The sequence below is a fragment of the Macaca nemestrina genome, chromosome 15 (genome assembly GCF_043159975.1).
Source record: "Macaca nemestrina isolate mMacNem1 chromosome 15, mMacNem.hap1, whole genome shotgun sequence".
In the NCBI taxonomy this organism is placed as follows: domain Eukaryota; kingdom Metazoa; phylum Chordata; class Mammalia; order Primates; family Cercopithecidae; genus Macaca; species Macaca nemestrina.
This window is the reverse complement of record NC_092139.1, coordinates 43,016,625-43,031,789: the sequence shown is the minus strand read 5'-3', so window position 1 is coordinate 43,031,789 and position 15,165 is coordinate 43,016,625. Positions and strand designations below refer to the sequence as shown.

Below are 15,165 nucleotides of genomic sequence, written 5' to 3'. Positions count from 1 at the left end.
GCAATTCTCCTGCCTCCCCCTCCTGAGTAGCCAGGACTACGGGTGCACACCACCGCACCCAGCTAATTTTCATATTTTTAGTAGAGATGGAGTTTCACCATATTGGTCAGGCTGGTCTCAAACTCCTGATCTCAGGTGATCCACCCGCCTCAGCCTCCCAAAGTGCTAGGATTATAGGCGTGAGCCACAGCGCCCGGCTTGGTATACAAATTTTTGGACAAAAACAATGATAAATTCTGATGCTACCAAATTACCTTCTTATGCAAAAGGAATGTGACAGATAAGACAGTAGCTCTAGAACAAACCCTCATGTTGACGATATCTGGGCCTGGGGAAAAGGAGATGGCCCCTTACAACTCAACCCATGCCTTCAGTTTTCCTTATCCTGGTTCCCACACTTAACCACAGTTGACACAGGTGTGAACAGACATATTTTGTTCTTGTTTTCAAGCTAAGCACCCTTGAGCCCCTCTGAAATGTCAGCTGCCTCAAGGATTAAGGACTTTATTATGAAAATGATGGGCTGGGTGAGGGGGAAGGGGAACAATTATCCAACGTTTCAACAAATCTCGGTAATATCCCAAGACATAGTATTTTTGGATAGCCTTTTAACTAGAACAGTGAGCACCAAGACTAGTAGAATAGATAACACCTTGATGAATACACTTTCTGGTAATGATAAAAGTAGGAGAGACTCTCCATTATAAATGTGTTGGTGCCACTCAGAATGAAAGCTATTAAGCAGAGGACTTGATGCCCTGGAACACCAAACTTATCTCTGACCCATACCTTAGCCACCAAGGAGGCTTCACTCGCTCCCTGATTGTGTTACCATGATAATTTAATTTTAACTCGACATTCAGAAGTCCAGCTTGACTTGAGGATGGAATTTTACTTCTATCCATGAAGGCTGGCTTTGGAATGCCTCCCCTGTGAGCACAGAAGGATGTTTAACAGCATCTCATGCCCGGCGTTTTTGTACTTTCCACCATCCATGCTAAGTACAAGGCAAGCTCTAAATGAGAGTGCTGATAGTTCATCTTTGTGAGTGGGAGAAAGCACCACTCCAGTGGCAGAGTAGGACTTCCCAAAATAGACTAAGAAGAAGTGGCTTTAGGTAAATGAATTATGTGTTCATTCACAGGTTTATTGTTTCATGCCACGTCCAAGAACACTTCAAGAAGTACATTTTTAAGAGTTCTTGAGACAGTTGTATTCAAATATAAGGAGGCCTGTGAATTCTCTTTAACAAATCTACAAATATGGGAGAGAATATGTATGTGACATCAATAAATGGTTAAGATTCCTAGTATAGAGGGTGCTATGTTTATATTTTTCATCTCTAGAGTTCATGTAATTTTTATACATTAAATTGGGATAAGACAAAAATTTTCTCGCCTTTTTAATTTAGGGGAAAGTAGCTGTTCAGGGTGACTTTTATTTCATAAAAAGTTTGTGTTAACCTAGCTAGTAAGACTGGTAGGATCTGGCACCTGCTATCAGGAGAAGAATCTCTGCACAGCAATCGCAGAGGTATCCCAGCTAACTGAAGCCTCTGTTAGATTTGGACATGCCTGGCATAACAAGATGAAAACTGATCAACATGGGCATGAATTCAGCGGGTACGGAGCCTGAGCCTTTCCGGTGAAACAGAACCTGGGTACCAATAGGTTCTATTTCCTACACAGGAATTGAATCTTTGGCTAGGGTTTGGCCAGATGTCGAAAAATAGAAAGTAGAAGAATGTCTCAAGGGGAAGGGAGATGGAGCGGGGAAAGAGGAGAGATAATATCGTGGCTGTGTTTCATGGGAACATAGAGTATTTACAAAGGGAATGTGATTTACTCAAATCTCTAGATAGCCCCATGTCCACATAAGCTTAGTGCCTCATAGCTAACTGGTACTCAATGAGTTTTTGTTGAATCAAAATAAACCACCGCCCATTCCCCAAAAGAAATGCTACAAAAGCAAACACCCCTGAGTTGTGTCCAGTCCTATTAGAGTCCTGGTTAAATTCTATTCCAGGGGACTTTGCAAGTGGCTAAAACAGCAGCGATCCTATAAACTAAGGGAGTCCTACTCTTTGCTAGCTGGCACAGGGTCTGCAATCTACATAATGGTTTTAACACCACATTCTGAAATTTACAGAGAACTCTTCAGTGAAGGATGGGGCAACTGCCCCAGCAGAATCATATCTTCTTCATGCGCTGCTGGGCCTTCAGGATATGGATGGGCTGATTACACAGGAGTGCTTCCAAGACTGCACCTGCGGCTCTCAGCCTTCTCTAACACAGCCATCTTGTTTGAGATCTCTTCCAGCCCCTGCCCACAACTAATGTCTGGCAACTCATTTCTCAATTTTCTAGTCATTGGTGTCCACTCCAGGTTACGAGGGAGGAGGGAAGGTGGCAAAAGAGAAGTGTTATTTCCAAACCTTTGGTCTGAGTGGGAGGATAAACTGAGTGTGAATTTGTGAATTGGAGAGAAAGGCAGACTGCATGGGTTATGTACACAGCAAGACAAGAGAAGAGGGAGATTTTCTTCATGTGTTATTCCTGCAACTTCCTGGATATTAAATTTTGGTTTAATGCTAAACAGCAGGAACACTTCCCAAGCTATGTAATCACTCTGAAGCCAGATCTCTTTTAATATTATGGACAGTACACTAATAGTTTCCATTTTAAAACCTTCAGAATGATAGTGAAGAAATAACGTTTTTATAGTATTTACTCTTCATATCCATTAAAACATTCACAACAATTTCCACCTAACTCTTGGCAGCTCATTCACCAATAGAGTTATCTGATTTTTTTTTTTGGCATGGTATCAATTTTCCATCAACTCTAACAAATTGCCCCCAAATCACAGCTGCCTTGTGTCAAACACCTGTTAATACTGGCAAGTATCACGGAGTCCATGTAAAAGAGAGCTAAAGAAGACACCAAAATATCTAAGCTATTTCTACAAAAACGTGGTAATAATTTTTTATGTGAACATGTTAGATAAAAATCAATGGAATCAGAAACGACTTCAAAGCTTGTATGACAATGACTTGATTCGTAGTATACATACAAATGAAACCAAGACTGCTGGTTAGAAGTGCTTTGATCACAATCTATGTGTCTCTACTTTGCCCATTTCCTGAACCTTATCTTGGAAGAAAAAGCAGGATAGTAAGGCATGTAAAAACACATCCAGCCTACATTTCTATTCTTCACACTGCTTTGTGCTGTCTGATTTTAAATAAAAATGCAATAGCCGTAGGGTACTGGGATACATTAAAATAATTGTTCTGCTATTGCTCTACTGAGCAAAGGATTTTAAATAAGGATAAGCGTAAAGTATCTGCCAATAGCCATCATTCAAGGCTGCTAACAGGGCTTTTTTCAAACTTCTAAAGTAGACAAAAAGTTGACTTGCTAGCAAGTTATGAAATAAAAGCAGAGAATCCTACAGATAGATTTGGAAAGACCACAACAAATGCATGAGGTCTGTGACTCAGTAAGCCCTCAATAAAGGGTTAAATTAAAAAAATATATTGTCCAAGGTCTTCTTCATGACTTCTATGCTTTACATTTTCTCGATATTTAAGTGGTCACATGGATACTTTAGGTCGTGATTGTTTAATACACAAGACTGAGAAAAACGACGACTTCTGGGACAATTCTGTTAAATATGAAAAGAGTAATGTCAAGGGAGTATGGAGATAGTCTCACAGGGATGCAGAACGGAAGCTGCAGAGCAGAATGAAACAGCTGAGAAGGGAAGGTGGGAAAGGAGAGTCAGAAATGGCCAGGAGCCACCAGCACATGCCACTGCTCCGTGCATCTACACAGATGCTGTGCACTCGGTGACCCAGTCATCTCTGAAAGAAAGATCAATTCTAAGACAGGATTCCATCTAGTAGTTCTGGGGTTTGTTTGTTATTATTTGTCGATTTGCTTATTTGTTAAAGTGGTGTCCAGAGAAGTGAACATAAACCTGAGTCTGGAGAATCCTGGAAGATAGAGTTGGTATCTGGAGAACCCATGTTTGATTCTGGTCATGGGCTTAGGTTCATGAATCCAGATACACGCCTGTCTTCATGTGAACAGCAGATGCCCTGGGACCCAGCCCAACTTCTGGAATTTCCATGAATGCTTAAAACAAACACCAACCACAAAGGTACTAGAGAGTGGTAAAGAATTCCCATCACTGCTGCCGAAAGAGTTTCCAACTGCACCAGAGACCATGTGTAAACCCTAACCTCTGGAAGGACGTGAGAAGCAGAAAAGAGGGATGCATGGGGAATTCTCAGAGGGTGAAATCTGTCTACCTAAGTATCAAAGAACACATGTGGAGCACGTATCCTGTCCATGTTTTCTTTATTCTTGATTCCACCCAAGCCTTTTTATTTATTTATTTATTTATTTATTTATTTATTTGTTTGTTTGTTTGTTTGTTTTTTGAGATGGAGTCTTGCTCTGTCGCCCAGGCTGGAATGCAGTGGCAGGATCTCGGCTCACTGCAAGCTCTGCCTCCTGGGTCCACGCCCTTCTCCTGCCTCAGCTTCTCAAGTACCTGGGAGTATAGGCGCCCACCACCAACCCCAGCTAATTTTTTTTTTTTTTTTTTTTTTTTGTATTTTTAGTAGAGACGGGTTTCACTATGTTAGCTAGGATGGTCTTGATCTCCTGACCTCGTGATCCACCCACCTTGGCCTCCCAAATCCTGCTGGGATTACAGGCGTGAGCCACCGCACCCAGCCCCAAGCCTTTTTATTCTTTGTCACTGTTACCTGCATCAGGGCAAAAGTGGAAAGGACAGCTCCACAGAGTGTGTGGTGTCAGTTACAGTACACGTAGAGAGTAGGCAGCACGAAGCCAGAGGAGGAGCCCTATCTACCCTGAGCACCAGATGAGCAGCAAAGCCCAGAATGAAAATGCTCTGTTCAGAGGCATCACAATTCTCAAGACACGGTCCACACCCTTCCACAGTAGGTGCACAATATAATCTTTAAGTTTAGCTAACAGTTGCTCAGGGCAAATAAGCAAAAGAAACATAAATCCTAAAAACCCACTTATTTGCAGATTTTAAAAAACAGTGCTGGCCGGGCGCAGTGGCTCACACCTGTAACGAGGCGGGTGGATCATGAAGTCAGAAGATCAAGACCATCCTGGCTAACATGGTGAAACCCTGCCTCTACTAAAAATACAAAAACAATTAGCCAAGCGTGATGGCAGGTGCCTGTAGTCCCAGCTACTCGGGAGGCTGAGGCAGGAGAATGGCGTGAACCCGGAGGCGGAGCGTGCAGTGAGCAGAGATCTCGCCACTGCACTCCAGCCTGGGCAACAGAGCGAGACTCCATCTCAAAAAAACAAAACAAAACAAAACAAAAAAACAAAACAAAACAAAAAAAGTGCTACATTTTCTGATGTATTTTAAGTTGTCAAAGTACCTCTTTTGCCACCTATTTTGACAAAAAAAAAAAAAAATGCAGCTTTACTTCCGTAAATGATTTTTACCAACTGAATATAGCATTTGTCAAAGCAATTGAAACTAAGATCCCAGAAATATCTTTAAAGCATTTAACACATAAATACTTGTGAAGGGTTCTCTCTTTGGTTTGGGATCACAAGGGTTGATCCAGGGCATGGACAGCAGATAGGAATGATTACTTACCTCCTAACTGGAATTTTACCATTTGTGTTGGTCATAAATGCCAATTTCATCCAGCTGCAAAACAATAGCAATAACACTGCCTTAATGTTTCTTAGGGTGAACAGCTTCAATTCTGTTAAGAACTTTAAAACAAAGTTCATTCAAATCAAGAACATTGGTTCTGAAAATCAGACAATTATGAACTATGAGATGAATTCAGGGTTGTCAGATTTAGCACATAAATATACAGAGCTCTCAGTTAAACTTGAATTTCAGAAAAACAGTTGTTTTTTTTTACTGTAAGTATATTCCAAATATTCCATAGGATATACTTATACTAAAATATAATTTGTTTCTTATCTAAAATTCATATTTAACTAAGTGTCCTCTATTTTATCTGGCAACCCTAGCTAAATGAGATGACTGCATGTTTGCAATGAGCAAAACACATCGTTTGTACTTATTTGCGATTGGTCTGCTCGATTATTGCTCTGTAATAATATATTAAAGTGGTGGGAAATGCAACTGCACGGTGACACCAGCCAGCCTTGTCTTGAGGACTCATGAGAACTCATCACTCCCAGCTCCTAGTGCTGCCAAGTACTGATCACATGGGTGCCTCCTTAATTTCCAGTGGTAAGACTAGTTCATCAACTCAAATTGATGGTGAACAAATTCCTTGCTTTCCCCAGGCTTTCAGGAGACTCAGAACCTTTATCTGTACTTTGGAGCTAGGACTCTTCTTTGCTAATGACTCCCATTCTCACTGTTTCCAATCAAAATGTGCTAACAATCTGCAGAACATGATGATGTGGTAAAGTTTCTGTCTTAAGTTTCATAGACGCACCACTAACTACTTTAATAAGGGGATGTTTTAGGGATGAAGGGAGTAAGCGAAGAAGATTGGGCAGAAAAAAGAGTTAAGCAAAGTTGTGGTCTCAGATGGAGTTTGATTTAGCTTGAACTCACGTGAGATTGTGAGTGAACTCTCATGTGATTTGTGCCAGATTTGGCAGTAAGAGGGATGGCCTACTGTACCCCATTGCAGCTCATCATTGGCTGTGGACTTCCCGCCAGAGGAGGGAAGAGTATAATCTTCCAGGAATGGGAGTTCCCCTTCAGCAGAGGGCAATGCTCTGAAGAAGCGGACAGGTCTGAGCCCTTGGTGAGCCCATCCCCATGGCAGATGATGGCTGGGTGAACACCAGCTTCATAAAGGGATCTGGGCAGGATGTTGCCAGATCTCATGTCAGCTACAGATATTTGTGTCACTCAGGTATAAGTAAGCCTTCTAAAAGTTTTTGACCTTTTAGGACTATCAGTGCCTGAAGTCATAACATCAGAATATCCACTGGGTTTCTCTTTAAAAACACATGCCAGGGCAACTGCAGAGGAAAAGGAGAAGCAGCTGCACAACAAATAGAAATAGATAAGATGAAATAACTTTCCTCCACTAAGAGGATGAAAGAAAATTGGAGGGATACCATAACAATTAAGGTAAGTAGTACTGAATAAAGAATACTTTCCAATTTCATCTGCATGGTAATTTTGATGGGGACAGTGAGGAACAAGTCTAAGAATTTGCCGTGGTGAAGCTCGGATTTATAGCCTAGAGACTATACCTGTAAGCACCTGCTACAATGACCAGAAGATAAGACATGACAGTACCTTTAGGACTAACCTCTTGGCCCATTGCCAAGTGAGTATGATGACTCACACTCTTGGTGCTCGGGCATAATTTTGAGAGATGCAGGCTTATCCCTGCAATTTCTCGACATGGTTACTCTTGGCACCTCACAGCTGCCTGCCAACGGCCCTGTGAAGGCAGATGGCCCCCACCTTCATGGATCACTGCTTTTCAAACTGGCTGACATTTGACTTTGGCTAGGATTCCTTTGTGGGTGATTTTCATGTCACCTTGAAAGGTTAACTTGGGTAGGATTTAAATCTACTACTGTAGTACTCCTCTGGATTTCAGATACTGCAAGCTGGAGTAATTCCTTCTTTCATGGAAACAATAAATTCGGAAATCACCATTGGATCCTTTATCAAATCTTTAAATGACTGAATCCTACAGAAAAAAATTCAGAGGTATCTTTGAATTCCTGATTGTGTGCTAAACAGGGAGCACAGCACTTGGGGCTGAGGCTTCTTTTTCACTCTAGCATGGGTGTGTTGGCAAGTGCTTCTCTTGGCCACACTCCTCATTTCTCAGTTTTATGCAGCAGAGGATTGAATTATCCCAGCACTCAGCGATGGCCCCAGACATGGGCAGAGCTGTCTGTCAGGAAACTCAGTCTGGGGACACAAAAGCCAGTACCCACAACTGACAGGATACAGAGTGACTCAGGTTCCAGTGTCCTTTGGCCATCAACTATTCTTTTCATATAGGTTTTGGGCTGTGGGTTTATCATGCGTACCCTTCTAGGTGGTATGAAGAGTACCGATGTGTGTTGGCCAACTCCAAGGTCAGGAGCATGGAGGGAAAGGCAAGTAGGAATTTGCCTGAGGAGGAAGGAACCACCTAAACTTCATCTCTTCATCTGACCATTTGTTTGATAACTGCCAAGAAGAAAGAGTAATGCAAACAACACTCACTGTTTCTTGAGGCACGTCATTGGACTGACATTGTTGGCCCTGAAGTTGTGTATGATTGATCTCAGGCCTTCTACCCATTGCTGAAAGAGAAAAAAAATATTCTTGGTGAGCAAATCTGCTGGAGTTAAATAGAGTGGTTTTTATTGGATAGATTGTATCCATTTTGTGTAATAAAAACACAAACTCTTCTTTTGTCCCTTTCCTGTTGCAAAGTCATCTATATTTTGCCTGCTCATATTTTATTCTTTAATAAACAGCTTTCATTCTTTCCATGAAGACAAATGTGCCATCTATTGTGCCATTAAACTCTGGGCTGCCACAAAGGAATGCTGCCCACTGATTGACTTGTGAAGCTTTCCATTTGCGGCTTGTTTAAATATAAGCCCTTTTTCAGTTGCTGACAATCTTAGTTATTTCCAACCAGCATTATACAATACATAATGACATATTTATTTTTATTTTAGAGGATAAATGCATAGGGTTTCATCAATTTTATTGTGTGATCCTTTCAATCTAAGAGTTTGTTACATATCTTACCTGACTGTGTTTTCCAGCAAAGCCTTATCTTTGATTGCCAGGGTGATCAGAGCAAACAGCGATATGTTCACATAATTTCTGTATAAGGCCTTGGACCTCACTTGTAGTTCATACCATCACTCCATGGATTTACAAGGACAAGTGAAGGGAGATTGTGCATGGCAGTAGAGGAATTTGGGTCTCTAAAAGGGCATTTACTAGAAAAGCTTAGCCCATGAATTAAGGCCAAATCTGCCCTTGGGTCCAAAAACTGATGCCAATGAATGCCATAAAAGAATCACACCCTTGGCAAAACACTTCGTAGCAAATTGATATTGTGGGTTAAATAGAACTGTGGCCCACACATAAGCTGATTCCTTACCTTCTTAGGTTTACAGCCTGACTGCTTAGATTTATGGCTTAGTGCTGAGGAAGGGAAAATATCTTGGAATAGACAGTAATATAGATGTAAACTCTATCTGCACTGTCTAGTATGGTATCCACTAGTCACATATGGCTATTTAAATTTAATAAAGTTCAGTGTCTCATTTGTACTAATCACATTTTACATGCTTAAACACCAATATGGGGTTGATGGCTCAGACAGTGCAGATAAAGAATATTTCCATCATCACAGATGGGACTGTTGGACAGCACTGCCTAGTAGAACCAGGTTTAAAAAAGTCAAGCAATTTAATCTCTGTAAGGGCAAAGGTGATGACTACATTCCAACAGAGTATGGTTTTGTTTTGCTTTGTTTTTTGCTGTTTAACATTTCTTTTAATTGTGTTAAAAATGGATATAACATAAAATTTATCCCTTCACCGTTTTTAAATGAAAAATTCAGTGGCAGTAAGTACATTCACGTTGTTATGCAACCAACAAAAACAGTCATCTCCAGAACTATTTTGCTCTTGCAAAACTGAAACTCCATATCCATTAAATAACTCCCCATCCCCCCTCCTCTCAGCCCTTGATTAATATTAATACCATTCTCCTTTCTGTCTCTATGATTCTGACTATGCTAGGTGCGTCATATAAGTGGAACCATACAGAATTTGTCGTTTCGTGACTGGCTTTCTTCACTTAGCATAATGTCCTCAAGGTTCATCCATGCTCTACCATGTATCGGAATTTCTTGCCTTTTAAAGGCTGAATACGCTCATCTATTCATCTCTGATGGACTCCTTGTCCATTGTGAATCGTATGTCTACTATGAACATTGGTATCCAAATAACTCAAGTTACTGCTTTCCATTCTTATTTATGGATAAATAACCAGATGTGGAACTTCTGGATCATAAAGTAATTCTATTTTTTAATTTTTAAAAGAAACACCATACTCTTTTTCATCGTGGCCATACCATTTTTCCCCCCCACCAACAAAGGACTGCAAATGCAACAAGGGAACCCTTTTGCTCAAGGGTTCTAATTTGTCTACATCCTCAACAACACTTGTTATTTTTCTGGGATTTTTTGTTTGTTTGTTTTCTTAAGTAGTAGGCAAACTAATGGATGTGAATCTAATAGTTTTTACTGATCCTGGTCATACCTAACAGTTTTCTGAGGGAAGGCTCAGGGGTTATAAGAGGTAAATTTTCTTTTGTGACTAGCAAAAGCAGAGCTGTAAATAGCATCGAAAGCCTCAGCAAGCATAATGGTGGAGTCAGGATTCTGAAGGAAGAGGAAGAAATGAAATAGTAGAATTAAAGAAATGCCTCAATTATTTTTCATCGGCAGACCTCACTTCCTCTGTCAGGCTAAATATGGACTATAACTCCCTGGAGACTATCAAATATCCTGTTATTGACCTAACAAACCACAGGCCCACACAGAGTTTCCCAAGAATAGACAGAAAAAGCACAAATAATTGGGTTGGCATTAACTAGGATGCATTTTCTCAACCTGCAGGCTTATTATATGTTCCAAAACAAAAAACAAAGTCCATAGTTTGCTAAGACAAAAAAAAAAAAAAAAAGTGGACAATTTCTGAGACTGTTCACTGAGATTTTTCTGATCATTCTAATTTAGTTGTTTCTCGAGATAAATTACAGTGGTGGTGCACTTTGAAGAGGCTTAAACAACTTTCATCCATCTTTCGAACAGACAACACTGGCAAGGAATCTTGTTTATTGTGATGGAAAGGTTAGTGAGAGTGACCTTTAAGGCCATCACTCCAGTGACAGGGCCCATGCTTTAGTTAGTAGGAAATGCCACCAGCATCCTCAGAAGCCCTAAAGGGCACTGGGAGGGAAGGTTGCTGCCTCTTTCTTCTTGCAATGATGAAAAGTGAGGTCAATGGCCTTGCCTAAGGTCACAGAGCAGCTGGTGCAGGGCAGACAGGCAACAAGAGCTCTGTGGTACATTCTTCGTGTTGGAGATTTTTATTTTCACTCAATGGCTTGCCCATACTTCTCTCCTCATGACATGGTAAAGGCCCCTTCTATTACTGTTCAGGTAAAGTACACGTAACATAACAAGGGCAAAGGACTGTAGGAAAAATACTAATGCTTCTTTGTCTTGTTGTTGTTGTTTAACATAAAATAGATGAAATGCCAGCAGGTGTCAGCAGAGCCCTGGAGTTTTGTTGGAAAGTAGTTTACCAGGAGTAAACTAGATGACTATCAACTTGTTTGACCATTTCCAGACTAACAGAAGCAATAAACCACGAATTGGATAATTTTTTGAATTGCTGAAAATAAGCTCCTGTGGTAATCATCTACATAGTGACCAAGAGGCGCATTTTCCAGTTTTTGGAACACAAGTCATTGGCTGGATGGCAACATGACTTGTGCCACAGTCATGAGACTGTGATGACTCCTGAGATGACTCCTGCCACATTGGGCACTTTCCTTCTGGTCTGGCCACCCCAAGCCAAAGCCTGAGTCTGGGTTCTAGGGAACCAGACCAGAGGAGGTCATCTCTGATGTTCAGATCACCATAGTTTCCCTGCTTCCCTAGTAGCTTGTTAATTGTTACTGTTCTCTCATTTTTTTAACCTTTTCTAACCATTCCTAAGTTAACTTAAAGCGTATTTCAGCCCTTCTAAGAAGAAGGGGGTGATGCCTCCAGCTTTGTTCTTTTGACTTAGGATTGTCTTGGAGATGCAGGCTCTTTTTTAGTTCCATATGAACTTTAAAGCAGTTTTTTCCAATTCTGTGAAGAAACTCGTTGGTAGCTTGATGGGGATGGCATTGAATCTATAAATAACCTTGGGCAGTATGGCATTTTCACGATATTGATTATTCCTATCCATGAGCATGGTATGTTCTTCCATTTGTTTGTGTCCTCTTTTATTTCACTGAGCAGTGGTTTGTAGTTCTCCTTGAAGAGGTCCTTTACATCCCTTGTAAGTTGGATTCCTAGGTATTTTATTCTCTTTGAAGCAATTGTGAATGGAAGTTCATTCATGATTTGGCTCTCTGTCTGTCTGTTACTGGGAACAAAGCTGGAGGCATCACGCTACCTGACTTCAAACTATACTACAAGGCTACAGTAACCAAAACAGCATGGTACTGGTACCAAAACAGAGATATAGACCAATGGAACAGAACAGAGTCCTCAGAAATAATACCACACATCTACAGCCATCTGATCTTTGACAAACCTGAGAGAAACAAGAAATGGGGAAAGGATTCCCTATTTAATAAATGGTGCTGGGAAAATTGGCTAGCCATAAGTAGAAAGCTGAAACTGGATCCTTTCCTTACTCCTTATACGAAAATTAACTCAAGATGGATTAAAGACTTAAATGTTAGACCTAATACCATAAAAACCCTAGAGGAAAACCTAGGTAGTACCATTCAGGACATAGGCATGGGCAAAGACTTCATGTCTAAAACACCAAAAGCAACGGCAGCAAAAGCCAAAATTGACAAATGGGATCTCATTAAACTAAAGAGCTTCTGCACTGCAAAAGAAACTACCATCAGAGTGAACAGGCAACCTACAGAATGGAAGAAAATTTTTGCAATCTACTCATCTGACAAAGGGCTAATATCCAGAACCTACAAAGAACTCAAACAAATTTACAAGAAAAAAACAAACAACCCCATCAAAAAGTGGGCAAAGGATATGAACAGACATTTCTCAAAAGAAGACATTCATACAGCCAACAGACACATGAAAAAATGCTCGTCATCACTGGCCATCAGAGAAATGCAAATCAAAACCACAATGAGATACCATCTCACACCAGTTACAATGGCAATCATTAAAAAGTCAGGAAACAACAGGTGCTGGAGAGGATGTGGAGAAATAGGAACACTTTTACACTGTTGGTGGGATTGTAAACTAGTTCAACCATTATGGAAAATAGTATGGCGATTCCTCAAGGATCTAGAACTAGATGTACCATATGACCCAGCCATCCCATTACTGGGTATATACCCAAAGGATTATAAATCATGCTGCTATAAAGACACATGCACACGTATGTTTATTGCGGCACTATTCACAATAGCAAAGACTTGGAATCAACCCAAATGTCCATCAGTGACAGACTGGATTAAGAAAATGTGGCACATATACACCATGGAATACTATGCAGCCATAAAAAAGGAGGAGTTTGTGTCCTTTGTAGGGACATGGATGCAGCTGGAAACCATCATTCTCAGCAAACTATCACAAGAACAGAAAACCAAACACCGCATGTTCTCACTCATAGGTGGGAACTGAACAATGAGATCACTTAGACTCGGGAAGGGGAACATCACACACCGGGGCCTATCATGGGGAGGGGGGGAGGGGGAGGGATTGCAACTGGGAGTTATACCTGATGTAAATGACGAGTTGATGGGTGCTGACGAGTTGATGGGTGCAGCACAGCAACATGGCACAAGTATACATATGTAACAAACCTGCACGTTATCCACATGTACCCTAGAACTTAAAGTATAATAATAAAAAATAATTAAAAAAAAAAAGAAGAAGAAGGGGGAAAGAAAGACTCTTCAAGGGACTTGAGGGCTTGTGCTGAATTGTTTGGAGGGCAAGGAGAGAAAGAGAAGCTGACTCTAATTCTTTCCTGGAACTTTTGACCTCTCCCCTGGGACTCCTTAAATTTATTTTCACCACCCAGACTCTGTCCAATTTCCAGGCAAATGTTTAGACCTTGCCCTTACCCATCTATCACCTTTACTCTAGGAACATTATGACTGACATAGGCAAAAATAATCTCTTTCCCATGAAAATACAAACATAGAGAGACACAGATACAACAAACCCAAACAAAAAATACTATGAACTTACACTGAGCATATATTTTACTTTTTTCTTTTAAAAATATTGCTTATGTTATGAAAACAATATTTAAATTGTTTCCCCCATGTTTCCCCCATGTTATGAAAACAATATTTAAATATGCTTCATAGGAAAATGTAAAGCAAAGAAATATACACTAAGAAGCAAACATCGCCCCAAATCTCATGACGTATATTAAGAATTGGCCACCAATAACATTGTGCCATCAGTATTTCCTTTTTTTGTTGTTTTTCTAAGATGGAGTTTTGCTCTATCACCCAGGCTGGAGTGCAATGGTGCTATCTCGGCTCACTGCAACCTCTGCCTCCCAGGTTCAAGTGATTCTCCTGCCTCGGCCTCCTGAGTAGATGGGATTGCAGGTGCCCGCCACCATGCTCGGCTAATTTTTATTTTTATTTTTGTACTTTGAGTAGAGACGGGGTTTCGCCATGTTGGCCAGGGTGGTCTCGAACTCCTGACCTCAGGTGATCTGTCCACCTCGGCCTCCTAAAGTGCCGGAATTACAGGCGTGAGCAACTGCGCCCCAGTCTGCTATTGGTATTTCTAACCTTTCACTAGGCACAGGCTGGTCTGTCATCCTAAAATAACTAGTCCTGTTATTCATCAGGCAGCACTATTTCCAATCTTAGAGTTCCAATCTTATCTCTAGTTTTTGATCCTGAAGAATTATTTTTAGTCTTTAGTCAAAGAAGCATATTGTCAATGGAAAAATGAACAGAGACCCTGTGGCACTCTCCAAGTTTGTGACATGATTTTCTCCAAAGGGACTCAGTAGCATCCTCCTTCATCTTTTGATGTTTGGCTCTGTTTTCACAGAAGATACTACTGGTGAAGTCATCTTAACTAAGTTGTTCAAAAGTTAACTAGAGGCTTGTTATTAAAATGTAGTCCAGGGACCAGCAGCATCAGGATCACCTGAGAACTTGTTAAAATGCAAATTATCAGGCCCCAGGTTGAATCCATCTTTAGGATGGGAAATAGGAATCTGTGTTTTAATCAGCCTTCCATGTGATTCTTTTGCACACAGACACACACATTTAAGAAGCACTGTTCTAAACCCTTACTACTCAAAAGGCCCCTAGACCAACAGCATCAACATCATCTGGGAGCTTGTTAGGAATGCAGAGTCCCAGGTCTCATCCCAGAACCA

At 40.8% G+C, this 15,165-nt stretch overlaps 1 protein-coding gene across 17 annotated transcripts in view; it reads right to left on the bottom strand.

The window, feature by feature from the left end:
* Positions 1-15,165, bottom strand: part of LOC105481530 (phospholipase C beta 4) — a 408,983-nt gene that overhangs the window by 109,082 nt on the left and 284,736 nt on the right. For all 17 annotated transcript variants that reach the window (XM_011741179.3, XM_071079654.1, XM_071079655.1 and 14 more), the window contains 2 exons: positions 8,239-8,318; positions 5,662-5,715 (listed from right to left, as the gene is read on the bottom strand). In XM_011741179.3, the coding sequence (XP_011739481.1) occupies positions 5,662-5,715; positions 8,239-8,318 (134 nt within the window). The remainder of the gene's footprint in view (positions 1-5,661; positions 5,716-8,238; positions 8,319-15,165) is intronic.